This window comes from Grammomys surdaster, unplaced genomic scaffold (assembly GCF_004785775.1).
Source record: "Grammomys surdaster isolate TR1022 unplaced genomic scaffold, NIH_TR_1.0 143, whole genome shotgun sequence".
In the NCBI taxonomy this organism is placed as follows: Eukaryota; Metazoa; Chordata; class Mammalia; order Rodentia; family Muridae; genus Grammomys; species Grammomys surdaster.
Window position 1 is genome coordinate 8,881,005 of NW_021604601.1, and position 27,474 is coordinate 8,908,478.

Genomic DNA, 27,474 nt, shown 5'->3' on the forward strand with positions numbered 1-27,474 from the left:
GGTTTGTACTTTTTTGAGTCATGATCTCAACAAAGTTACCCTGGGTAGCTTTGAACTCTCTCTGTACTCTAGGCTGGCCTTGTACTTACCATCTTCCTGCTTGAGCCTCCTTAGCAGCTGGGATTACAAGCCTGGACCACCAATCCTAGATCTGAATCTCTCTTTTAATAGAGACTGAGATTCCTCTTGCACACAGGCCCCTCTGTATAGATGTCGTTCTTTGGGGTGAATTGACCAACTCCTCTGTAAAAGCAATATCAGCTCATGGTGGATAAGGGAAAGGCCCTCTTGGTCTCACTAAGCTAAATTCACTGTCTGGACAGGTAGTGTGCAGTCAGCCCAGTGCAGTCATTCAGTGATGCTGACACACTTTGCCAAACAACAGAAGCATGTAGTAAACCTAACCAGTTCTCATCCACAGGACCATGAAAGAGGGAAAGGTTAATGAAATAGTCGGGGTTGGGAGAGGTCTTCGTGGGATAGAGAGAGCATGATGCAAGCAGAGAAAGAGGATAACTATGTGGAATGGAAGGGACATATGGGACCACACGTGGCCCAAGAGCATAGTGAGGAAACCGTCTGGAGTATACCAGTGAAAAGCCAAGGCTCACCCTGATTTCCAGGAACACTAAGAAGGCTGAGGATCTCAGACTTCCCTCTGGTGACCTTACTTGCTACACCTGTCTCCCTCCCAGCAGGACGCTATTCAGGCCTGTCCCCTGAGTTGTAGAACATCCCCACCGATGGATGTCCTGGACCATTCTTTTAGTGGATGGATGAGTAAACTGAGACCCAGAGACAGGGGATGAACCTTCTTGTGCTCACGGAGAGCTTTTCGGTTAGGGATCTGGGACCCTTGTGCTAAGGTCTGACACCGAAGCTAAGTATTGTATTCCTCACCTTTGATTCTTTTGCCTCAAAGAGAACTAAGCATTTACTACGATACACAGTGGGGGAGGGGGGTGCCATCAGTGTCAGCCAGGAGCTATGAGAAAGGCAGGGTCTCTGGTCTGACCCACTTCTGAGTCAGAATCTGCATGAACTACCAAGGTAGCAGGTGAGTTACGCGAACTCGGAAACATAGCCTTCAGGCTGCCGCTAAACACCCAGTGACTATCCTTCCCGATGGACAGCCTCTTCTGTCCATCTAAATCCTCAGGACTGAGTGTTTGCCAGAGTCTGGCTAACTCTAGTGAACGTTTGGCCCCAACAGACCTCCCTGCATGCAGTGCTGTGGGATGGAGGCATGGTCTTCCCTATTATTGACATGGTTCAATTGGAAAGGTGCTTATAATGCAAGGAAGAAGATCCAAGTTCAAACCCCCACCCCTGTGTAAAAGGCTTAGTATTGCGGCAATGCAAGCCTACAACACCAGTGTTGAGCAGGAAGGAGACAGAGCAGGAAGATCCCTGATGCTCATTGGCCAGCCTATCTAGCCAATCAGAGAACTCTAGGTTCAGTGAGAGACCCTAAATGAAAAGAAATCAGGTGGAGAGCACTTGAGAAAGACAGCCATCGTGAACTCTGACCTTGACCTCACACCCAGGGGCACACAGCTGCACGCACACTTACATACATCTTCCACACATAACCACAGTAATAAATGCCTACTCTTTGCATAGGGTCTTATGGATCCCAAAGTCTGTTTGTTTTTTTTTATTAGGAAAATATCTGTTCATGAACGCAAGGTCTGTAGACAAACCAACTGGGCCTGATTCCCAGCCCTGCCACTTTATAACTTTGAAGAATGTGTTGACTTCTTCAAGGCTCTATTTTGTTGTCTACTAGAGGTATGCCTACTAAGAGCAAGGATCCATCTCGGTGCAGTCATTCTAAAGAAAGGCCTATCTCCTTGGCTTAACTGGAAATCTGGAAGCAAACATTTACGGTTATTTAGCCTCTTGAGCTGCTCACACAGAGAGAACTGTGTTCTGCTCACTTTAAAATGCAACGCTGCGTGCACAGTCTCGTAAATACAACAGATGAATGACAAGCTTTGCAAAAGAGGTGAGCTATTTAAAAACTCACTAAATATTACTATCATTAGTGTTTTAACTGACATATTTCAGAGGAAGGAGCAAGGTAAGGAAACAATAGCCTTTCTGAGAAGAGGACTGAGTTGGTCAGGGAGGCCTCCTCAGGAAGCCAAAGATAAGATTCATTCAAAAGTCAGCAGGGCAGCATATTAGGCAGATGCCCTGGAACACTGATCTGATTGCCGGTGCACGGGAGCAAGGAGGAGGGAGATGAGGTTGGCTTCCAGGACACAATGCCCTTTTGAGAGTCTGGTTAACAGAGCGAGCAGGCCCTTTGTGCAGGGAAGCAATGCTCATCTGTCTCAAGTGCAGGGGTATTGTACCTGACAGATCAGGGGAGCATGGTGTCTGTGAGGACAGAGGGAGTGGACCAAGGCGAGTAGATGTGAGGACGATGGGGGTGGGGGATGGGGAGGTGGAGAAGGCAGGTGGGTCCAGTATGGAAGAGAGAAGCACTAAACACTTGTCACAGAGAAGCAGGGACAGCAACCAGAGAAGCATGGGGTCCTAACAGGCAGAGAGCTGCCTCCATTTAGTGTGTCCTTATGAGCACGCATGCTTTGTGAATGGAAGCGAGGTGCGCTCAGACTTAACCAAGCAAACTGCTCATCTCTCCCTGGTTTCCTGTTACTGTCTAAGCAAACGCTTCAGGGCATCTGTTGGAAGTCGGAGGTCAGCTTCATTCAAAGCAAGGGAAGGGGGACAGGGACTCAGTGTGGTTTGCAGTGGAGAGGAGACATCTGGCTCCATTCCACACACACTGAAGAAGTGTGGAAATTGCTGTCCAAGGAGCAGAGTTGGAGTCCTCAGGTAGAAAAAAGATCAAGATTGAGGTACATCCTGGTAAAACCAACCCAGGACTCTAATGCAAGTCAGGCCAAGGTAATCAATATTCCCTGGGGTGATCATGGCCCAGAAACTCTACCAGATATTGAGTAACCAGATACTGTAGTGTTCTGGATAACCTGGCCTAACAGAGTTCATGTTAAGTGGAGGGTAACACCAAAATGAAACAGAAGCCCAGCTGCGTTGAGAAGACCTGGCTAGAATTTGGACAAGGGAAGAATCCTTGTCACCACAAATGCCCTTAAACCATCTAAGGGGCTCCGATGCTCCGGAGTGACCCCTTACAACAACTCTGAATCCATGAGGTGTTGTCTGTGGGCCTCCATCTGCCACGCTCTTACCCAAACTCTGCCACGCTCACTTGACTCTGAATCATCAGACCATGCCCCACTTATTTCCCAGTGACCAACCTCTGTTCTCCCTTATGTGACGTCATGAACTGGAGAGTAGGGCTGCTGCCACTCAGGCAGGGTCCTAGACAACCTCCAGATGAACAGTTTGTGTTTCTGGTAGATGCGTTCTGAGGCTAAGCATTGCCACATGAGCACATGCGTACTAGCATCCAATGTGTGATCAGAAGCAAGATGAGAGCACCCTAAGAATCGCTTGTGTCCTGAAGTCAGAGGCAAAAAGCCACCTAGAGAGAGGGGACAGTGGGCTCAGGGTGGTAAGAGCTAGAAACAGTGGGCCATCCGGACAGGCATAGGAAAACAATTCCTTGGTTCTCATTTATCCAGAATTTCCTTCCAAAGCACCAATGAAAGGCTTTGAGCTCACAGAGACCAACAGAAGTGAAGATGCTTACCTCTATGAAGGCTACAGGTGACCATTCTCTAGGAGGAAGGCCAGGCAGTCGCATGCCAAGTTACAGGCTGTCATAATTTGGAGTGTGAACTTTCACTTGTTGGTGTATGCATACATTGTATCTGTGTGTGTGTTCTGGTGCATACTTGTGTGCGTGTGTATGTGTGTGTATTCTGGTGTATACTTGCTTGTGTTTTGGTGCACATTTGAGTGTATGTATGTGTATATGTTCTGATACACACTTCAGTGTGTGTGTGTGTGTATGTGTGTGTGTGTGTGTGTTCTGGTGCACACTTGCATGTGTGTGTGTTTATGTGTGTAAGCCAGAAGTCAGTCTTGAATGTAGTTCCTCAGCATGTACCCACCTTATCTTTTGAGGCAGGGTCTCTCACTTGGCCTGGAACAGCCTCCTCAGCTTGACAACAAAGCCCAGGGAGCTTCCTCTCTGCCTACCCAGCACTGGGATTACAAGTGAACAGTACTGTGCTGGTTTTTCTACATGGATTCTGTGGCTCAAACTCCAGTCCTGGTGTGTGGGTGTGTGCATTGATTAATTTATTGATTGAAATAGCTCCAGCTTTGGAATGTGTACATTTGTTGTTTTTTTTTTTAAATCAGTTTCTGTTTAAGGATAGAAACTTGAAGTCCAACAGTTCTTAAGTAAGTTGCTTTTTGCGCTCAATAGAAATCAGCAAACCAGAACAGACATATGTGCAGCCTGCACCTCACTGAAACACAGCCCACTTTCAGCGTACAGAGCAGTGTGCCCTCTAGACATACGCCAAGTCACAGGCCCGATTGCCTACTTTCTAGTACTGAGATTTAAAAATTTTAAGTAATGGACAAAAAATAATTTTAATATTTTATTTCATATCCCAAATAGTATCACTCCAATTTGCATTCAATATTAAAGATACTAATATAATACTTTATTCATACTCTTTTTTTTTTAATCTGGTGCATATCGCATACTTACAAGCCAGACTAAGATCCAAGGACAGAGTTACCGAGTGCAGACGCCCTGGTTCATAGGAGGTGTGATGTCTCTACAGACTCCGTGTTGCTTACGGTATCTGTTCCTCCAATCTGACGGCATCTGAAGCATCCCTGTTGCTGCTAATGTGGGTCTTTAATTACAGGGAGTGATAGTCAATGGGCCACTAGGTTCATTAGCTTCAGGCTTAGCAGGCTGGGGAGGAAAATGGTTTAGCTTCATTGTTTGTTTTCCTCATTAATGCAGTGATTCGACTCCATCACTCATCCAGCCTGTGTTACCGAATGCTTACTGGGTAGTAGGCACTGTGATAATAGCACGTTATACTCCTGACAAGCTTCTTGGTTTTGTTTGTGTATTCTTACTGATATAAACTTATAAACAATGAGGCTGTTTGACGTACCTAAGGAAACTCAGCACTGTTGTTCACGAATGTGGCTAGAGCCCATGCCATCGATTAAACCAGTTCTTCTTGAACAACTTGTGTGTAAATCTGAATCACGATGACAAGCAGCCTCGTTAACCATAGGTCAGAGACTGGGGTGTGTCTCAGTGTGTCTCAGCTTGACTTGCAGACATGAGCACCTGAGTTTAATCCCCAGAACTGACAAATAAAGAGCTGGGCATCGAGGGCTGAAAAGGATGGCTCAGCAGTTAGGAACGGCTAGCTGCTTTTGAAGGAGACCCAGGTTCCATGTCCAGAACCAAGATGGTGGCTCACAACAGCCTCTGTAACTCCAGTTCTGGGAGATCTGATCTCCTCTTCAGGTGCTTCATGCATGTGACACGCACACACACACGCACACACGCACACATGCATGCATGCATACAAGCACTCATACTTTGTTTTTTTCAAACTAGAGATGATGATACATGCTTGAAATCCCGGAACTTCTCTCAGACCCAGACAGATGACTCCTTAGGGCCCACTGGCCCACCTACTCAGCCTGCTTGGTAAATTTACGACCTTATATAGAAATATGAAGTCATTAGCATCTGAGAAACGACAGCTGAGGTTGTCTTCTGGGCTCTACATGAGTGTGTGGAGGGGTGATGTGCTGGGTCAGGGAGCAGTCTGCCTTTCTAACAAGTCCCATGTCTGGAGGCCAACACTTCTAGAACCTCTCTACTGATGTGGTCTCCTTCAGGGTCTTCTTCCTTTGATGGAGTCTATAAGCCTCCAGATAGCCAAGCTGCCCTGCAGAATCAACAACCACAAAATTCACATCTCAAAGGGACCCTTTGAATAGGCAGCTCACCTCCCTGGGGTCTGTTTTATAAAATATTGGTATAGTACACCAATGGGAAATTCCTCAAGAAACTCACAGAGGAACAGTGGGGAAGGAATGAGCCAGGTGACCACATCTCTGCCTCAAGGACCAGCTTTGCAGGTCGTGACTTTACCAACCCCTCTGTGATCAGTGTCAGTTAAGAGCCTAGTTTCCTGCGTTCCATCCACACCCTCATCTGAGTGACAATTGCAACAGGGACCCTGCATTATACGGCCACCAGCAGCTGAGTATGGTAGCTTTCTTCCATCTCTTGGGTCATCATTGTTTTAAGAGGGACCTCTGACCCAGCCAGTGGCAGACACAGTGGCTGACTCTCCATAGCCATTGTAACTATGCCTTAAACAACTCAAAAGCAAGTTCAGACAATGGATGTACCTTTCTCCTTCTATAAAAAGAGACTCATTTTCCTTTAGCAGCACATGACAAGATTTGGGTGCCATCTCTGGCAATGACACTGTGAGTGGCAACAGAAAGGTTGAGTTCATAGAAAAGGAAAGAGACTAGGTTGGGTGGCAAAATGACCTGTATATATAATCACAGCTGGATGTGAGCAGGAGGCCCTGTGACCCCCTGTCCCTCTTACAATAGTGCCATCTGTCCTGTGTCTGGACACTCTTAAATCAAGAATCATAAGGAGACTGCAGAATGAATAAAAAATGCTTCTCACTTATGTGGCATTAAGAAAAATAAATCTCATGTTATTTAGTGAATATGGTCCTGCTGGCTGTTTAGTTAAGAAAGCAATTACTGCCAGTTCACCAGTTTAAGCTTGGCCCTAACTTAAGCAAATAAAAGAAAGATCCCTCAACACATAAGAACACTCTTCCAAACGACCTGGGTTTGATTCCCAGCACTGACATAGTGGGTCACAGCTGTCTACTCTATTGCCTGGGTCTCTGACTCCCTCATCTGGGCTCTACGGGAACTATACCACATATGTGATATGCAAATATACATGGCAGACAAAACCCTCATATACATAAGTAATGGTCATTAAAACTTTAAATAGAAGAATCAAAGGACCTGTAGCGGAGTGGGGGATGGGAGAGTTGCATACGTGTGAGGAAGCACAGATAGGCTTAAAATAAAGATGGGATTAATGCTGGGGTGGGGCGTGGCTCAGTTGACAAAGTGGTGACGTCACCAGCCTAAGCACTTGGGCTCAATCCCTAGCACCCATCTAAAATGCTGGCACAGTTGTGCCTTCTTATAACCTCAGGGCTAGGAAGGCAGGGACAGGAGGATCCCTGGGGCAGGATGACCAGCCAGCCTAGCCCATAATGAGCTCCAGGTTCATCAAGAGACCCTGTTCCCACAAAACTGAAGTGATTGAAGAAGATACTCAGTGCCAATCTCTTGTCCCCACACCCATGTGTACACATAAACTATATGAACACACATGCACATGCATATACATATATACATACATGCATAGACACACATACACACATACATACACATACACACACAGACACACACAGACTCACACACAGAGAGACATACACACAGACAAACACACAGACACACACACACACAGACACACACACATAGACACACACACAGACACACACACAGACACACAGGAATGCCAACAAGGATTGCTTGTAGCTTCTACACTGTCACCAAGTAATTCTTCATGGAGAGGCCAGTCCTAGAAATTTGACAATAAAATCATCTTACAATGTTGCTAAATGTCCCCTAAGAGGGGAACCCACCCTGGCAGTTGGAGGACCTTGGTAGTGATGTCATCTGTGTTGATGAGGGCTGAGAAGCATGAGCCTAAGAGAAAACCAAGAAAGATTAAACAGGAAGCTATCTGGAAAAAACAAAGCTGAGGTAGATGTGGGGTGACAGGAAGAACATGTGTTGCCCCAGGAGATAGATAGAAAGGGAGAGCTGTTATTTCAGAATATGAAAATGCAGAGAATGAGAGATACTCAGACAGGAGTCCCATGGCTGCTGTTGGAGGTGTCCCCAGGGAGAAGCAATGATGAATGAATCTGAGGAGTGGGTAATAGGATGTAGCCACTCAGGGCAGATCTCAGCAGTCAAGAAGGCAGTACAAGGAAAGAAAGGAAATAGGTAACGTGTGTGTATCACGTCCTGTATGTCAGACACTGAATGGTTCACGTGTCAATTCAACCATCGAACGACCTATGAGCAACCTATAAAGTCATTTTCATTTTATACAGCTGGGGAGATGGAGGCTTGGAAGGGACAAGCAATGTCTCCTGGTTGGGAAGTCGATGCACCCCCATGCCTGGCTGCCTAGTTTTCTTCTTGCCTATTGTGCTGAGCTGGGCTTTCAGGGTGATGGGGTTCTGTCACTCGAGAGACGGAACAGGTCTGGAATGGAGGTAGTCATGCAAGATTTGAGAGAAATGAGGCTCCTACTCCGTGAGAAGGTCAGGATTGCAGAGTTCACAGGAAGCAGAGTTCACAGGAGAGCTGTACAGAGGTCGAGAAGACATCCTGGGAAAGCAGAGATAAGAGGTCCATATTTGCAGCTTAGTTCAGGTGTCCCTGAGGCTGGGACAGGAGTGGGGCTGAAAGACGTGAGAGATGAGACATTCGAGGCAGCCAGGGCAGATCACTGAGGGACAAGTCAGGTGACTCTGCTGCTCAAGGCCAGGGTCTGTGTAGGTGGCTTGGCCACCACAGTAGAGTCCTCTTCTTAGAAGACAGTATCATGTCACGAGACTAAGAGAGACAGATTAGACCCCAGGGACCAGCCCGGTGCTGCTTCTGGTTCCAATCTGTATCAGTAGAGGAAGATTTCTAAGGTATGATTAATTCAGCAGGAAAAGGACAGACTGGAGGCAAACCAAGCAGACAGGAGACCCCAGCAGGGTCCTGGCAAGTCAGGAAAGGGTCAGTCAATGGCTCTAGAGCATAGTGTGCTGTCAAGACTGGCAGAGTTGTCTGTTCTGATGGGAGGCAAAGAGCACCGGATCTGTGCCCACGGGAGGCTGCTCGTTTCTAAAGACTCACTCTACACAGATGCCTGTAGGTGGGCAGACACTGGGAGGGCAGGGCTGGAATGGATTTGCATATTCAACAGGGCTGAGGAATTGGATATGTCCAAATTGACTGGTGTGGTTAGTGTTTAGAATGAGAGAGTAGCTAAATGCTATTTTAGGGGCGGAGCATCGTTTTTATCATATGCAAATTTAGTTCTGGAAATATCCTTAACTTTGTGGTCTGTGAGGAGTTTGCTGCATTCTTCCTATGGGTGTCCATGCCTGCAGTGTGAGAGGTCTGGCCCTGAACTCCCAAGGCAAACAGATAGAAAAGAACCAAGTACCAGTGCGGGGCTTCCTGCTATGCAGACCCACAGTGCTGGCATCAGTTAGCACCACCTTTCCATGGCAGCCTACTCAATACTGTGTAAATACTGATCTTTGAAAATGTCCAGTGAATGCTTCTGATTGCCTGATAGTGCTACTCATATAATGCACTACGAATGCCGGCCTTACTCGGAACACTCAATTTTCTAGCCGCAGCTTGATTGTAGCAGAAAGAGGTGAAGTCAGTCTTACTAAAATATTTTACTTAGCCCGTCGATTCAGTGTATCTCCTTGTAAATAACCTAACCCTCTCATGTAAAATTTAACCCGTATTTATATTGCTGAAATGCTTTGCATTCTCTTTTGTTCCAAACTTGGGACATCTTGGATGAATCTTACATGTGACAATGCACTTTAGTTCAAACGGCCGACATTCAGTGCTCAAGAGCTGTGTGTGGCCAGTGGCCACCTCAGTGTACAGTGACGATCTAAGCCCTTTGTCTGAGATTCCAGGAAAAATGTTGGCTGTTACTCTGAACTTGCGGGTGGGTAGTCACCTGCCCCGGACCGAGGTCACCTGAACAAGACGCTATTTGCGGTCTACTTCCACCTCAGCCAGGCTTCATTACAAGAGAGAAACTATTTGACAGGCGTTTATCACCGAGGGAGGCCACAGATGGGTCGTTTATTGACAAGAGCACCCAATCCAAAAGGCTGACATCCAGCCTTTCCTGAATCCAGATGAAAACAAACAGAAACAGACTCCAAGTTTGTATGGAGGAGGATTTTCCAATATAAGAAAGGCAACAGACTACCAATCGGGAATTATTGAGTTTGGTTACAGCCATGAAAAAAAACCTCAGAGCTGAAGTTTGGGATTTTTTTTTCCTTATGTTTGGAATTCTTGGCTCAGACCCTGCGAGTCCATCTCTGTGCTCAGCAGCAAGCATGCAGGCTAGCTATAGGATATCATTACTAAAAGGGAAAAAAATGAGATGATATTTAGCAAAAACCTACTGGGTTGACTTTGAGGGTCAAAAAGAATATGACAAAATTCTGGAGCTCAGAGATAGCTTAATCAGTAAAGTGCTTGGCTCGGAAACATGAGAAACTGAGTTAAATCCACAAAGAGTTGGACATGGTGCCTCGTGCCTATGCTTGTCACACTGGGGAGATAGAAATTGGCAGCTCCCTGGGGTTGCTGGCTGGCCAGCCACAGGCCCCAGTGGGAGAGAGCCTGTCTCTTATATAACAAGATGGGTGCCTCCTGAAGAAAAGATACCCAAGGTTGACTTCCAGAGTACATGCATACACAAAAGGGGGTCGGAGGGAGAGAAAGAGAGAGTCAGAGAGACAGATACAGAGAGACACAAGACTGTTCAGTGCAGAAACCTGACCCAACCTAAATGAAGGGACGGAGAGCAGCAAACACCTGGAACCATGGCCTGCAGGCCTGGCTCTGTGTTACTGGTCTCTGGTACCTGGCCCACCACCTCCCCATGCAGATGGCAGGAAACCCTTCTGAATCAAATCCTGGTTTAGAACCATGCCAGCTCAGACAGAGCCTCAGCATGATGACAGAGGCTTCTCCAGGCTTCTGGAGACAACTTTCCCTCAATAAACAGCATAGAAGTGTTCTCTGGGGATGAATGGCTGTCAGGATTTCTCTCATCAATATTTTATGACTGCACGTTTGTGCCAGGACACACAGAGTCAGTCTGATGGTAACTGCAGACAGTCTGATGGTAACTGCAGACAGTCTGATGGTAACTGCAGAAGAAGATAGAAGAGGTGACTTCTGAGGATGCTGTTGGCCACCAATGGCAACATGGTCTCTCCGTCACAGTGAGTGTTGACTCTGGCCCTCACTGCCTAAATGTCTTCTGAGGATGTCCAGGCAGAGCAACAGGCCAACCACACAGTCCTCTGATGCTGTCTTCTCTGAGATAGCTTTGTTTCACAGTAAATCCACTGCAAACCTCAGTATGATTAGCCACTGAACTCAGCTGTGTTAGCCACCATTTAATGTCTGTTTTAGTGCAGAGAGCCTGCCCCATACCCACAGGGGAAAGCTAAGCCACTATGACATCTTGGGCACCTTCTCAGAAGAGCATTGCCGAGCCTGTTTCATGGGCACTTCCTCACTGTTCCATTTCCCCCTTTTAAAAGCCATGACACCACGATGTTATCTGGAATTATAACAGTTATAAATATGCTGTCCAGGAAAGAGGCAAGAAGAAAAGTCCTCGGGGACCTGGTACTCACAGCAGAAGAGTCGGGAGCTGCCTTTCCAACAGTGGGTATGGGAATAAACATGAAAAATGGAAATGACAGAAAGAGGGGAAAGTCACATGGGAAAGAAAGAAACTGGAAGCAGATGTTCATTTCCAGGGCTTCAAGGAAGCCAAACTGACCCCCCCTCCACACACACACACACACACACACCAAATAAATAAAAATTAGAAGCATCTTAAATGTGTGGCAATGGGGAAATGGATAGTTACAATGTTGCAGAACTCTGTGACATCCGTAACTAAATATTTCTTCTCACTACACTACTTGGCTATGCTAACAAAATGGCTCAGTGGTAGAACACTTGCCCAGCATGCTCTAGGCTCAGTCTCCAGTGTTGACAACAGAAAAGATCAAAGGCTTATAAACATTATCTGGGTGTAATTTTGATAGCACAAGCAAATATGAAATACAAAATTGTGTCGGCATTGTGATCTTAAGACGACAACATCCAGAAGCCTAGGGAAATGACCGAAACTACAAGGAGGTCTCTCTCTTTTCTTTTTTAACTGGTAGACTGGTTTAACTGATTTCAATTGTTCCTGTGTTTTCTGTTTCTGATCATGAGACAAACCAATCAGTGCATTTGCATAAAGGTGAGTAGATGGCTGTTTAAAACTCACTGCTCACTGCTTTCCTGGCTGGGGCAAGTTCCGGTTTTGCTTAAAAGGCTTCCTTCCCTCCGGGACAATGAGATCCAGTGGGTCTCCTACTTGACTCTCACAGGCATTCTGGGAGTGAGGCATTAGTGGGAAAAAAAACTGAAAACAGCCAGGGCTAATGCAAGCAGGACATATGGGCATCGTGAGCCCTCGTGATGGCCACTGTGTCTGTTTGCAAACCCGATAGAGCATAATGAATGAGAAACTGAACATGGATGTATGTGTTGCTAACGATCAGAGCCCACGGAGAATCAGAAACTGAGATATAGCCAGCACTTAGCTATGCCCTGCAGAAGGGGATCAGGGAGCCCAGGTTTGGACCATGGCTGTGTTACGTGGAACTAGTTGCAAGTTTTCCTTTATGGGAGATACCTCAGAGCATGTTACTAGTGTGAGTCTTGGAGCTGCCCCTGGGACTGATATTCATTCTTCTTCATTCATAGCAGAGTAGGTAAGGAAAATGTCACATCTGGATGCAGCAAGAAGAGCCAGAGGCTGTTCAGAGTTTTGTCATTCAGCTGTGAGCAGCTGTGCAGTGCTAGGGCCTGGGTTGGGGTGAGGGTCCCCTTCCTTAATCCATGTTAGAATCCCCAAGGAGGCCTGGTATTTTTTATACTATTTTCTTTTTCTTTTTAACCCATGTTTGATTACTAGTTTTGATCGGCATGTTGAATAGATTAAGAAATATCTATGGAATTAGTGTGGCACACCTCTGGGTGTGTCTATGATTGTGTTTCTGGAGAAAATTAGATCCTGAGACCTCCGACATAATCAATGGATTAATCCTTTATAAGTTCTTAAATAGGAGAACATTATTGGAAGGTCAAATGAGTAGGAGGTGGAATCAGTTGGGGGACATAACACTGAGGAAGGGAGAGGGGGCTATATGTGCCTTATCCTCTCCCTGAATTCCCCATCTTTCTGCCTTTTTTGTTGGAAAATTAAAAAAAAAAAAAGAAAAGAAAAGAAAACCACCAGTGATTCTCACCAACTCACAAACTCTCAAATAGTATAAGAAAGCCCCCAAGGGCACTCTGAACTCAGGCCTCTAAGTCTCCTCCTGCCCATCAAGGAGTGGTTCAGCCACATGTTTCTGCTCCTGTGATGTTCTGCCCAAGCACAGGAAGCCAGGCAACCATGAAGGAGCCCTCCATGACCGTGAACCCAATGACAGTTATTTCCCTTAAGTTGTTTGTGTCAAGTATTCTGGCCTCGGGGACAAAAAGTAATGCACCACGAACTCTTCACCTTGTATAAACCACACATATCCACAAGTAAATGAATTTCCCCCAGAGACCCCAAATCAACATGTAGGTGTGCCCCCAAGCCAGAGTATGCCTTAACATCTAAGTGTGAGACCTGATATCCTAGCATCGGATAAGCCTGGGCAACACTCCCAACAGTGATGCTGGCTTAGTCAGAGATCCTATGTTTGGCTGTGAGGGACTGAGTTTAGTTAGAAAGCTAAACACCTGTATATATTGCCTTCCCAGAGTCCCAGGAACTGGCTTTTCTTAGTATCTGAAAGTTTGCAGAGACAGTGAGAAACACAGGTGTTTGTGAAATATCTAACAAAATATTCAGTTTCTTGACTCAACGGGCTGTCTGCAAGGAAAAGCAAGGAGAGACAATCGGCAGGTGTCTCATGTGAGGAGTGAGCCTCAGTCGGACCTGGTGGCTTAGAACTGAGACCCAGAGCTCTGCAGCCCATCTGTGACGTGAGACCTAGGGCCTTTGTCATGAAGGAACGGGACAAACCTTGATGCTTCAGAGAGAAAATAGCTTCACTGAACTCCACTTTGCTGGGCTGAAGCTCCATGCTGGCTCATTGTTCGAGCCTGGGGCACAATTAGAGGTCAGGGTAGGCTGAACAGCTACTGGGATCACCATGCAACCCCTCCGGGCAGATGTGGGTGAGGGTCTCTCACAAGAGGAGTCAGTCTCACAGGGTACCACATTCGACTTTCTGGCTGCCATAGGCTTGTAGCCATATCATAATGCAAAATTGTATCCAGCCCAACCGAAAATATCACAGTCTCCAGCTAAGCTGTTGTCATGTATACTTTTTGGTATGTAGGAACTGGTAGCCATTTCAACCAATTGCTAGAACTATAAACCCATTTCTCTCTGTGTTCTATCTGACACAACAGATATTTACTGAGTGATTGGCTGTGTCTGAAAATCATTACTGAAACATTGAAACTTCAGTAGTGCACGCACGTGAGTACACACACACACACACACACACACAAACTGGTCCTACTTAACCACAGGAACTTGATAATAAACCACTCATCCTGATTCTCTTCGGCTCTTACAATGTGATTTCACAATGTGGATAGAGCCCCTTATTAGAGAGCCTCTGAGCTCCAATATGGAACAGAAAAAGTCAATGTTGCCAATCATAAAATGGCATTTAGAAGCATCTGATTTTTGTGTGATTTTCATTTGGGGACTTAGTGGTGGCATCGGAGGGTGCCATGGGCCAGCAAAGTGTTTATGGGGTGTGGGGTGAACTGGCAGTGATCTACTGATAAGTTCTTCCAGGCTGTCTTTGTAAATTAAGAAAGCAAGGCTATTCGGCTTCACATCAGTACAAAGGTACTTGCCCACTGTGGGATTGGATTTAGGTTAACTAGGCATGTGTTGAATGCTTATCTACTTGGTCCTTTTACACACTGACATCTGTTTGTGAGAACAAAGGAAAAAACACCATATGAGAAGGTACTGGTTAGTTTTCCTTAACTATAGTTAAATACACAAGATAACTAACTTGTTAAGAGAAACCTTTCATTTTGGTTCACCACTCCACTCTGGAAGCCCCAGTGTAAGGTTGGGTGGAACCATTGTTCTGAGCCTCTGGTAAGGCCCTTGATGGCAGCTGAGGGAGCATGTGTCAGAACAAACCATTCATGTTATAAGTCAAGGTGCAGAGAATGCTAGAAAGCCGGGGTCCCACAATCCCTTTCAGAATGTATTAGTTACTTTCTCATTGTTTGAACATAGCCCTGAGGTGAAGCCATTTACAGAGGAGTGGTTTCTGACTTACAGTTTAAGGTAGAGTTTGAGGGGACACACTCCTTCACAGCAGTGGGAGCAAGAAACTGGCTTGTCACATGGCTTCTGTGTCTGGAAGCAGAGGGCAGACAGGAAACAGATCTGAGCTATAAAACTTCTCAAGGCCTCACCCCCATGACCCATTTTTCCCCATGCACTGCCACCAGCTGGGGACCAAGCATTCAAACCCAGGAGCCTAAGGGGGACATTTTACATTTAAACCACAACAAGGAGTATGCCCTCAATAACCTAAAGACCGGCCATAGCTTCCCTCTCCTAAGAATCCACAGCACCTCCCAAGAGGGCACCCTGGGGACCCTGCCTTTAACACATAGACTCATCCAACCCACAACGGAGAACACAGGCAGGTCACTCAGTGTTGTCCGGAGTGAACCACACAAATGTTAGAGAGTCCAAAGCAAAGCCATAGTCGGTGGAATCAGAAGACCGGGTACCAGGAAAGTCTGAAATAGAATGCTACACTCAAAGATAAGTGCCTTCTCTGTCTTGACCTGTGCGCACCCAGAGAGGTTCAGTCACCCAGTGAGCACCGATCTTAGACAACATGGCTCTGTGTCTTGACTCTCAGTAAAGTATGCTTTCAATCCACCTGCCTTGGTTTTTCCTGGTGCAACGTCTACATAATATCTCTGCAGACTGAAGAATTAATTCGAGTAGCATAAGGTGGTTTTCTTAGAGGTAAATGTTCTATAGGGTTGATGTATGTTAAAAGGCCTGGGTTCCTGACTTGGTATCATGTATTATATATCACTGTGTGCCTAGGAGACAGCTTGAGAGCCCAAGATCTTGGAGTGGCCCAACCATGACTGAAATAACCTCCTCCTCTGGGCTTCAGGAATGACATGAGTCTCTGAATAATGTCCTACACGCAGTCTTCTAGGAAGGCACAGAGGACAACTTCCAGAAATGATCAATGAAATCTCTGAACTTGTAATTAATTTCCTCCATGCAGCAGAGACATTTCTACACCATGTACATTTGTGACTGTCAGGGTATTAAAACAACCTCAGTCTCCTGTGAATGTTTTATGTCCCAAATAAAACTCAGTTTCAAAAATAACATTTTTTTTCTCACTACGAAGCAATACATTTTGCTTATGGAAACTTCAAAAAGTATAAAGAAGATTAAAATAGATTTTAACCTAATAGTGCTTTAAGTTTAAGTCAGAGATATCTGCAGTTAACATTTTGACACATCCTGGTTTTTCTCTGAATAACGTATTTTACACAAACATTTGGTCACTTTGTATATTACTATTTTGAAAGCAGATTTCCCCCTAATAGGCTAGTCACTATCCTATGTCATCTTTATTGGGTCTATAATAGTTCAGTGTATGATCAAATCATAGTTTATCTACTCTCATTCTAACCCTGTCATTGTTCCCAGGTTTTAATAATAGGTGGCCATGTTGTCCTCAATGTTTATGACATTTCCCTTATGCACAATATATAAACTCCTATTGTGCTATTCCTGGACCAAGTGATTTATGTATTTACAGATTTGTTGTTATTTTATGTGTGTGAGTGTTTTGCCTGCATGCGTGTAGGTATAGGCCCCATATGTGTGTGGTGCCCACAGAGGCCAGAAGAGGGTGGTGTATCCTTTGTAACTGGAATCACAGACGTTTGAGGGCCAAAGTGTGGGTGCTGAGGACTTGCTGAGAAGGAAGTGCCTTTAATCACTGCATCATCTCTCTAGACCCAGAGTTTTGTCTTTAAATTTTGATAGACAAGACTTCCTTGTCCCCACAAAGGTTATGCTAGTTTATATCCCTACCAAAAGCATAGAAACATGTGTTTCTGCTCTTAGCATTATAACTCAGAAATTAACCATTGAACACACTTGTTTCAATGAGTTGGTCAGGACTCACAAACATTTTTGAAAATAAACTCTTGGGTTATTCTTACCTTCTTTGTGTGAGTTCTCTATATATGTTACATACATACATACATACACACACACACACCTTCCTCTTAGAATATTTATCTTTCTTACTTACTGGCAAGCATTTCTTCAGAGTTTTGTGATGCATGTAAAAATTACTTTCCTACTTTATCATTTGCACTTTATGGAAGTTTTGACATATTTTTTGTCAATTTTATATGAGAAAACATCTGTGTGTGCTTTATGCAGATTGTCTTGCTGTATATGCTTAACACTAGGGCTAGTAAGATGCTGAGGCTGGTGGTCTGAGTTCAATCTCTGGGGCCTACTCAGTAGAGGGAAAAGACTAATCCTAGCAGGTTGTCTTCAGGCCTCCATGCTGGTGTACGTGTGTATATGGGCACATGCACTTATATATACACATATAGATAAGTAAACATAATAAAACATTTTTAAAATGACCTCCTCAAATCTGTATGATTTTTAATTATGTTTTTTAATTTTTTATGTTTGAATTTTTGCTATATATCTGAGAGGAATGACTGGTTTTAGATTATTTTTTTCTCTTAAGCTATTTATCATAAATCTATCTGTATTTTTCTGCTAATTTGAGCTCTGTTTATCGGGTGATAAATCTTGAGAGAATTCGTGTCTATTTAGTAAGCACTGGTTCTTTGTTTATCCCTGGGCCTTTTATTACCCTTCATTATTTCTCTTTGCAAATGTCATTGGTGGTTTTATTTTTGGTGTTTTGTTTTGTTTTTTCATGTGAAACATGGCTTTATCTTATTAAGTCTGTCAATGTTTCTCAAATCATTTTGTACAGCTAATCGGCACTGAAATGGGTATACAAGGTCATCTAGGTAGAGTAGGTGCAATTCCAACATTGCATCTCCCTGCATGCCACTGGATGCCTCCAGGGACTCCTCAGAGACTCCATATTGTTTTATAGTTTGCTTCATATGGGTCCTACCTATTATTATTTGATATGCATTTGTTCTTAGAGGAAGACAGACAGACAGACAGACAGACAGACAGACAGACAGAGAGACTTATATTAGTAATCACATTGAAGATTTTATTCATCCTAATGCAAGGCAAAAAAGAGTGGGACCCCCCAAGTGGACATTTTTATTCTTTAAAGAACCACACATTTGTAAATAACACCCCCTGCTTCTGTGCTGCTGGCATCCTTAGGTCCCTTTCTCTCAGGGATGCAGATAGAATCTTATCATAGTACGAGCCAAATCAGCCAGAAGCCAGCCTTCACGCCCAGGTCCTCACCAATGCCCTCATATCGATGCTCCTTGAGCTTCGGTAGAAGCCTGTCAGGTTTCCTGACACAGAAGCATGGCCTGCCACAGCGTGCTGTCCAGTGCCCACCATTTCCTTTGTTCTCCCCTGCTTATCTTACAATCATGCACACACTGGCAAGCCAGGCTGATCCCCGTCAGCGAACAGTAGCTGGTCGGCTCTGACAGCGCAGAATCTACGCCCCACAGAGTGCAAACACATGCAGATACCCGGAGCTTTGGCCTCCAGGAGATCTGATTTTCATTTACACAGCACAGCGGTCCTGTGTGTATATGTGCAGGACAACATTTGACAACATTTGAAGAGAATCAAACTCTGCAAGGACAAAGGCACTTTTTTTCCATTTATATTCAAGGACAAGGCTTTACATCCAGCTGGAAAAGAGTGTCCCAATATAAGATCATCATTAATTTTCATTTGTTATGAGCATAGATTGGATTAGCTTGGTTAGTTAAACAAAAACATCATGGTGACTAAGCACTTTCTTTTTCTTCTAACTTAAGTTGCACTAATTAGTGATTATATAAATATATATACATATATACATATATACATATACATACATACATACATACACACACACACACACACACACACACACACACAGTCCTCTGGGATCTAAGCAGCCTCAAAGAGAAGAGCCTTTGATAGATGTGGGCCTTAGAGCATCAGAAAGTTTAAAGTCTTTCTATGGATTATAACATGACTGAACAATGGGAATCCAAACTTTCTTGGGTGTCTTGGTTACTTTTCTATACTGTGATAAATACCACAACCATGGCAATTTATAGAAAAAAAGAGGTTTTGGGGGCTAACAGTTTCAGAGGGTGAGTCCATCCATGACTGTCAGGCTGGGAGCAGCAGACAAGCAGACAGGGATGGTGTTGGAGCAGCAGCTGAAAACGTACATCTTGAGACGCAACTGAGAAACAAAGAGAGCTAACTGGGAATGGTATGGGCTTTTGAAACCTCAGCGCCTGCTCCCAGAGACGCACCTCCTTCAATAGGACCACCCTTCCTAATTCTTTCCAAACAGTTCAACCAATTGGGGACCAAGTATTTAAACATGTGAGCCTATGGGAACCATTCTTATTTTAAACACCACACTGAGGCCTAACATTTCCACTAAATATATACATATATATATATATTGATAGCGTTCTCTGATTTGGTTTTCTGAAACTTACGCTTCCCGTAGAGAAATTTAAGTTAGCAACATGTTTGCTCTGGAAAGGGATCACATCCAAAGACCTTCAAGGTCTGTGTGATCCGGTTGGAATGATACACCTTTATTTGGCTGGAATACAGACACATCCTTAGTACACACCTTTAATCCCTAAAAATGAAGGTAAAGTTGGTTTGCAGAAGGAAGCAGCCATGTTTGAAAGTGATGTCTAATTGAGGGGCAGACAAAGTGATGACTCAGAGAGAGACGTGACAGAATGAGTCAGAGATAGGATATGCTCAACTCTCACTAGAAAGGACAGGAAAGAGAAGCTACAGAAAAGAGAAGTGAGAGAGATAGATGTTCAGTCAGTTCTGTGTAGCTCATCTGACTGCAGAGCAGTTCAGTTGAGTGAAATTCAGTCCAGTTCCATGTAGTCGGTGCTGTTTCAGTTCAATGGAGCCCAGAGACAGTTTTGCCAAGCAGTAGTAGCTGAGAGAAACCAGTTTGGACCAGTCACCCTGGACATGAGTTGGACAAGAACAGCTGAGTTGAACCAGCCACCTAGATCATAGAAAAAGCTAGAAAGGGTGAACTTATTCAGCAGTAAGCCTCCAAGATGACAATTACATCTGGCAAATAAAAGTTACTTTTACACTTCCAATATTATTTTTAGAAATAGTTGGGTTTAAAGTCACTGAATTAATTATGAACACTGGTTGTCTTAGTTAGGGTTTTATTGCTGTGAAAAGACACCATGACCAAGACAACTCTTATAAGGACAACATTTAATTGGGGCTGGCTTACAGGCTCAGAGGTTCAGTCCATTATCATCAAGGTGGGAACATGGCAGCATCTAGGCAGGCATGGTGCAGGAGGAACTGAGAGTTCTACATCTTCATCTGAAAGCTGCTAGCAGAATACTGACTTCCAGGCAGCTAGGATGAGGGTCTTAAAGCCAATGCCCACAGGACACACCTACTTCAACAGAGCCATACCTTCTATAGTGCCACTCCCTGAGCATATACAAACCATCACACTGGTATTTCTCTCTCTAACCCACACAGCCATCTCATTGCTTCACAAGGGCACATATACATGAACAAGATTCCCCTTGAATGATTCAAGGTTATAAGTCTATTCTCATCTAAAATTGGTATCTGCTCTAGGCCACAGCTCTTGTCTTTCATGATCTTTCAAACCTTGTCCCCAGAAAGACAGTACAAAGGACTGACATATTGGCCCCTTCTCAGTCAACCAAGTGCTTCACCCCTAACTATAATAGATACATTGAGGTGATTTGTAAAATTTTCCTCTGAAAATATCCCCCAAAAAAAAAAATGTTTGAAAACCAGGCTTGGCTCTTTTGGTGGGGCCGACTTTCCATAGTTAACCATATTGCATCAACTCTTTGAGTACCACTGACATCTTTGCAAATGGTGTGGCTTCCTCTCTGTTACCTTCATTCTTAGCCAGCCACTTGGATTCTCTAGCTGGCAGGACCAAGAATTAGGGCTTAGTTGCTAGGACCTTACCTAGCTTTGTCAACTCTAAGTGTGAGCTGAGAGCATCTATAAAAATACTGCTCTTAGCTTCTATGCAAGATGAGTGTGTGGGAGAGCAGTCAGTCACTCTCTTTCTCCCTCTCTCCCATCCTTCCTCTGTATAGTTTGCAGGTAAGTAAGCTTGCATGCATGGTGTCTGTATGAGTACCTAAGGAAGATATTGGGACCTCACCAAGTGTAGTTAACATATTATCTGACCTGCCAGCAAGTCTAGTCCACTTACTGAGGAGTGTTGTACCAACAGCAATGATTTCCAAACTTCAACAGGAGCCCACATCACCTGGGGATCTTTGAAAATGCAGATTCTGGACAAGGTGACTCAAAGTGGTGTCAGCACCAAACTCATTTATTTCATCCATGCTTCTTGATGGTGCCAAGATGGCTGGTTCAGGGACCACACTTTGAGTGGCTTCTCCACCAAGGTGCTATTGATGTATGAGCCGTAGAATTCCTCTTTGTGAAGGGCTGGCCTGTGCGTTATGGGATGTTTAACAGTATGCCTGGTCTCCATGCCAGGTGCCAGGAGTATTCCTTCTTACTTGTGACAAATAAAAAAAAAAATGTCTCCAGATATTTTCACATTTCCCCTGTGGACAGAATCACCCCCAGATGAGAAACACTACCCTAAATGATCCCGACCATTGGCCAAGTGTGAGGTCTAGCCTGCTGTATGATTTGTTTGTACATTTGAATTAGCAGAATTCTGTTCTCTGAATTTATCGGCTCTCCCTAGAGCGTGTGCCCCAAAGGACAAAGGATTTCTCCTGTCCTGTATCCATAGCACCCAGAAGACTTTTGGGTGTCTAGGGGACACCTATTGGATATTTATGACTGTGTGCAGCAGTGAACAGCCATCCTCCAAGACTGCTTGTGGACCAGGGTATGAAGTTACATCTGCCCCCTGCCCTATCTTCACGCTGACTAAACCCCTGTTAGCAGAGGTTCCCACCACTCTGGCAGATGGCCTGTCAGCTGATTAATGGTGTGTGAAACTTCAGTACACAAGGGAATGCCACTCCAGATGAAGCCTTCAGCTGGAAAGAGAATCTTAGTCTACATCTTCAAAGGTGACATTTTTCTCTCCTGTTTTAAGAAAGCAGTCTTAGTTACCTGTAGCAGCAGTTTGAAGTGAAAATCAGCTTTGTGATGTAAGCACCTCCCCATCCCCATCTCTCAAAAGAAAACAATGGCTTCTCTTTCAAAGACAGGTCTTGAAAAAACAGTCATATATTAAGGAACAGATATCCCAAGTCTCTGGCTAGCCCAGGATTTCCTTTTCACTGAGATACCTCCTTCACTGTTGGTCTCCCATCCCAGAGCACTTGTGGCCAACCTCTCCTTCCTGTCCCCTAGGACCCTTAATTCTCTGCCCATGGGTCTGATTGCAAGGTTGGTGCCAGACAAAGACATTATCATTTGTACCTCTCTGTCAGCAACTCCCCACCGTTAGGGGGAGGGGTCTTTGTGAATGTAAAAGCCACTTCAGGCTTTTGTGTTTTCCTTCAGAATACTTGTGTAAAATACCCTTGTGGGTAGTAATTCCTGTAAGCTTGCAAAGCTGCTAACCAATTTTACCTCCCAAATTCTAGTGTTCTTCCACCATTAGCTATTGTAGACTTGATTATTCTTTTTCAATAGCTGTATTTAAACCACAAAGAGCCGCTCTGAGAAACAGAGGCACAATTGTTGCGTGCATGCGTGTGCACACACACACACACACAAAGTCCCACAGAATAATTGGGGATTAGACCGGAAGGAAACATTCAGCTACAGCCTTTATGTCACATACCTGGGGCTGCAGGCATCCGTGAGCTCGACGGGTTTTGTGACCTGCCACCAGCTTCAGTCTGAACACTGAGGAAAAACTTTTGTCTTTAGTTTAGTATTTGAAGCCCCAGGTGCTGAGGACGACACTCAGTAGAGGCCCAGCGGAGCTCTGTTGACAGAATAAATTGATGAATTAAACACAATGTTTTTAATGCACCCATGGGTGCAAATGAGCCCCACTACTTGCCAGCTCTACTATCAGAAGAGAATCCTGAGCTGGACCTTAAAGATGAGATTTTCCACCCCACCCCCACGCCCCAGTGCGGGGTTGGGGGGGGACCACTGTGCATATCCCCCGCAGCAGAGCGGCAGCTGGCTTCCCCAGAGAGCACAGAGCTGCTGCAAAGTTTGAGGGTACAGGCTCCATGCAAAACTGCTATGGAAAGAGAAGCGGGTTAGGGGGCTCTGAGGGCAGTGTGGAGTTTTAGAAGGCTGACTGGGGGTGGGGGTGGGGGATGAATCTGATCCAAAGGCAGTGAGTGACTCTGGTCAAAAGGCACAGGAAGACTAGATGGGGAGGAGGTTGTGGTGGGGTGGGGGTTGGGGGGGTGGGGGGGGGGGGGGTGGGGGGAGTGTCAGTTCCTGGGAGGGGTGGAGGGAGTGTCAGTTCCGCTGCCTGGGTCCCACCCAGCACCTGTGCAGCAGGGTCAGCCCTTTATAAATGTCCTCCTATTATTTTTGTGGTGGTTGTTATTGTTGTTAGTTCTTTTTATCTCTGATTCTCCCATCAGTTAACGGTGCAGCTGGTCCTGAATCCGGTCTTCTGATCCCTCAGCTTTTCTCTTTTTAATGCATCAACTCTCCCATCATCTCATTCAAGAGTTTTGGGGTTTAGGTTCACTTCTCTTTTTTAAACTTTTTTTCTTCTTTATTAGATATTTTATTTACATTTCAGATGCTATCCCCTTTCCCCATTCCCCCCCAACCCAGAAACCCCATATCCCATCCCCCTTCCTCCTGCTTCTATAAGGATGTTCCCCCACCCACCCACCCACTTCCACCTCCCTGCCCTTGAATTCCCCCATACTGGGGCATCCACCCTTCATGGGGCCAACGTCCTCTCCCACCTATGCCTGACAAGGGCTTTGTCGGGCATAGGGGGGGTCACTTCTTAAGCTACAGTTTGCTCTGTCTTGAATCCTAGTTTCCAGCTCACTCTGTATCCGGAGATACAGAGAAGGCATAATCTTTCCTAAAGAAGCGCTTTGGAGGTATAAGATCAATAGGCTCTACTGTGAGGAGCGCCCACAGAGGCTCCCTTTGCTATGCAAAGCTAGGATTTTCACAAAGTGCTGGTGATGCCTGCTCTGGCATTTCTGCTCATTTGCCATGGGAGTTCAGCTCTAAAGCTTTTCTGATGCAATTAACACAGATACTCGTTTGAGTTTCTTCATAACTGATCTTTCAATGTTTTAAACCCCTGGTTGGAAGTGCTAACTATACCCAGTTCATGTCACGGATGACGTAAAACTACCAAGTTCTTATTATTTTAGGCCTCAAGGCCACCCAGTTGTAGTTCACAGAGATCTTCCCTTGTCATTGTTGTGCTCTGAGTCCTTCCTTTCCACCCTGGTGCTGAAGGCACCACATAATCCAGTTCTGACTCCCCTCCCCAGCAGGCACACTAGATGCTGCCGGCCTTAACATCACTTGATAAAGAGATCATCTGGGGGCCATTCAGGGGGAGGGCACAAAAAAGTATCCGGGTTGGCAAGGCAACCTGTGGCCCTGGAGTTGGCTCCATGGCTACTTAATGGTTCTAAGCAAGAGGTTTGGTCCCAGGAAGAGGTAAAGGGGGCATTGTTCAAATTATTCCCACCCTGCCCTTCCTCAAATGCTCCCTCCTCTGTTTGCACACTATCGCTGAAACTTTTATTTTCCATGAGTTGTCAAGGGCTGTTGACAACCCTGAAACCCTCCTTACCACTGGGCTTGGTGTTCACACTGCCATCAAAGCCACCAGCTAATGAACTAGAGCAGAGAATCTGCATCCCATAGCCTCTAAAAGCAAGCTGAGGTCCCGGAGAGAGCCCCTGAGTCACAACTGGTCAGCTGTGGACTCTGTCAGTCGGGGGCAGAAGAGTACGACCTTCTGGGTACCATCAGTATAGCTAAGCTTAAATAAAGTGGCTGGGGTTGCTGGGTGTTTGGGTGGCATGTCCCCTCATCTGAGTAAAGCTGTGTTCACTATGTACCCAGGTTCCAAGTCTTTAAGTGCAGGAGTCACTGGAGATTCTGGGCAAAAATGAAGATTCCATGCAGTATTAGGATGAGCTGAGAGCCTGCCTCTCTGATGAGCTCTTGTGTAAAATGGATGCTGTGTGGACCTCACCCCACAGAAGTGGTTCCAGCCTTGGCCAACAATTGGAGTATCTCAGAGGAGCCTCCATGCCTCACCCGGGGGCCCCCCCCCGGGGGGGGGGGGGGGGGGGGGGGGGAGGGGGAGGCCCTGCACTTCAGAACTCTCCAGATAACTCCCGCCTGGGTTGTTTGTGTGGAGGGCCTGTGTTGATGACAACACTAATGCCTGCCATGTTGGGAGTCTGCAGAAGTGTGTTGTGTGTGATAGTGGGTATGAATTAACATGAGCATCTATCTTCAATTTACCAGCTCCCAAGATCCTGGAACCACTCCAGAGCCTTAGCAAAAGCCCTTGCAGCATCTTGCTATTCTCTATGACTCTGGGTCATCACTATACAGCTGCCTACCTCAAGCCTAGAATGGCCATGGGGAGTCAGCCTGTGAGCAAAGCCGGAAGCCATGCCTTCCTCTAGAGCAGGGATCTCAGTCGTGCTGTACATCAGATTGAGTGTCAGTGTGTGCAGGGGTGGGGACATAACCAGTTGCCCACTTACTCTCATGGGAGACCAGGGAGAAGAACCAGGCTGTGAGATACAGAATCTTTAAAAAATAGACTTAGGGGCCAGTTCTATGGATAAAGGTGCTTGTCACCAAGCCTGAGTTCTAACCCTGGAACCTACACAGAAGAAAGAACTGACTCCCTTGGCTTGCGTGCACACAAACATACATACACACTCACACACACACTCATACATACAAGCACACAAATGCACACACACATACAAACATACATACATACAAATACGTATACTCACATACACACATGTACACACACATACATATACACATATACAAACACGCGCACACACACATATACACACATATATACCCACACAGTATGCTCCTCCTTGCCCCCACACAAATAAATATGTGTAAATCTTTGAAATAAAAAAGAGATGTATTTGTATTTTCTTTAATATTTCAAAACTGGTTCTAAGAATGATAAAAAAGATTCTAAACAAAACACAGAAGTGATTTTTTTAAAGTATATATCTATTAAATAATTGTGCTAGAAGATACCTGTTTTTAAAATGGATATTCCTTCCTGCCTTCCCATACTTCTACTTTTGAGGCCAGTGGGCAAAGCAGGGGATACCTCAGCTGGGTTTTAAGAACTCAGTTCAAGAAGGAAAATGAAAGTGATTGTTGAGTTAATCAGGACAAGACTGGCTGCTGTAACAAAACCAATATCATTCTAGGGTCTCTATCCAAGTTTAGTGAACCGGTAGCCAGATCAGGAAGAGCCCCACCCCACCTCACCCGCTTCAGTCACTTGGGTACCTCTTACCAAGTAGCCCTAAGGCTTGTCTCCTAGGCAAGCCCCACAGAGGAGGGAATAGGTATAGTCTAATGGAAATCATCTCTCGCCTAGGCTAGACCATACACCCTTTCAACCTTTGAACAGAGCCCCAGCAAACAGTCTCTGGCCTGCAGGAACAGGCTCAGCCAGAAGCTCATTAAGCAACTCTTGCACATGCTAAACCAGAGCAGTCAAATGTAGTGGCTGCTGCCCTAAGAACACTTATTACAACTAGACCTGGCCTCTAAAATCAGGAGACGGGGACCACAGAACTAAAATGGTGTTCTGAAGGTGTGTGCTGTTTCCTTCTTCCCACAGATATCGCCAATGGCACTAGTTCAGGGGGGTATCGCCCACCTCCCAGAACCAAAGAAGTGATCATCAATGGCCAGACTGTGAAACTAAAGTACTGTTTTACCTGCAAGATTTTCCGCCCCCCTCGAGCCTCCCACTGCAGCCTGTGTGATAACTGCGTAGGTGAGTAGGACCTGGGATGCTGCAAGAGTAGCAGGTATCTGCTCAGATGCTAAAATGGAGGGGACCTGTCTTTAATTCGTCTACTAAAGGCTTGGCAGTGGCTAACATGCCAACACCTTTTCTGTCTCCGCTGAACACGGTCAACAGGCCTCCACTGGACACTCTGTTTTACTGTGGGTTTTTATTTTTTAACCCTGCCACACCCTGGACCTTCTTTCCCAGCAACTGGACCTTTGTTCCCTCTGGATACCAAATAAGCAGATATGTGAAATAAAGCCACTGTAGCCCT

At 45.3% G+C, this 27,474-nt stretch overlaps 1 protein-coding gene across 3 annotated transcripts in view; it reads left to right on the forward strand.

The window, feature by feature from the left end:
• The window catches only part of Zdhhc14 (zinc finger DHHC-type containing 14), a 264,495-nt gene that overhangs the window by 152,943 nt on the left and 84,078 nt on the right, over window positions 1-27,474 (forward strand). For all 3 annotated transcript variants that reach the window (XM_028764355.1, XM_028764356.1, XM_028764357.1), the window contains exon 3: window positions 27,027-27,185. In XM_028764355.1, coding sequence (XP_028620188.1) covers window positions 27,027-27,185 — 159 coding nt within the window. The remainder of the gene's footprint in view (window positions 1-27,026; window positions 27,186-27,474) is intronic.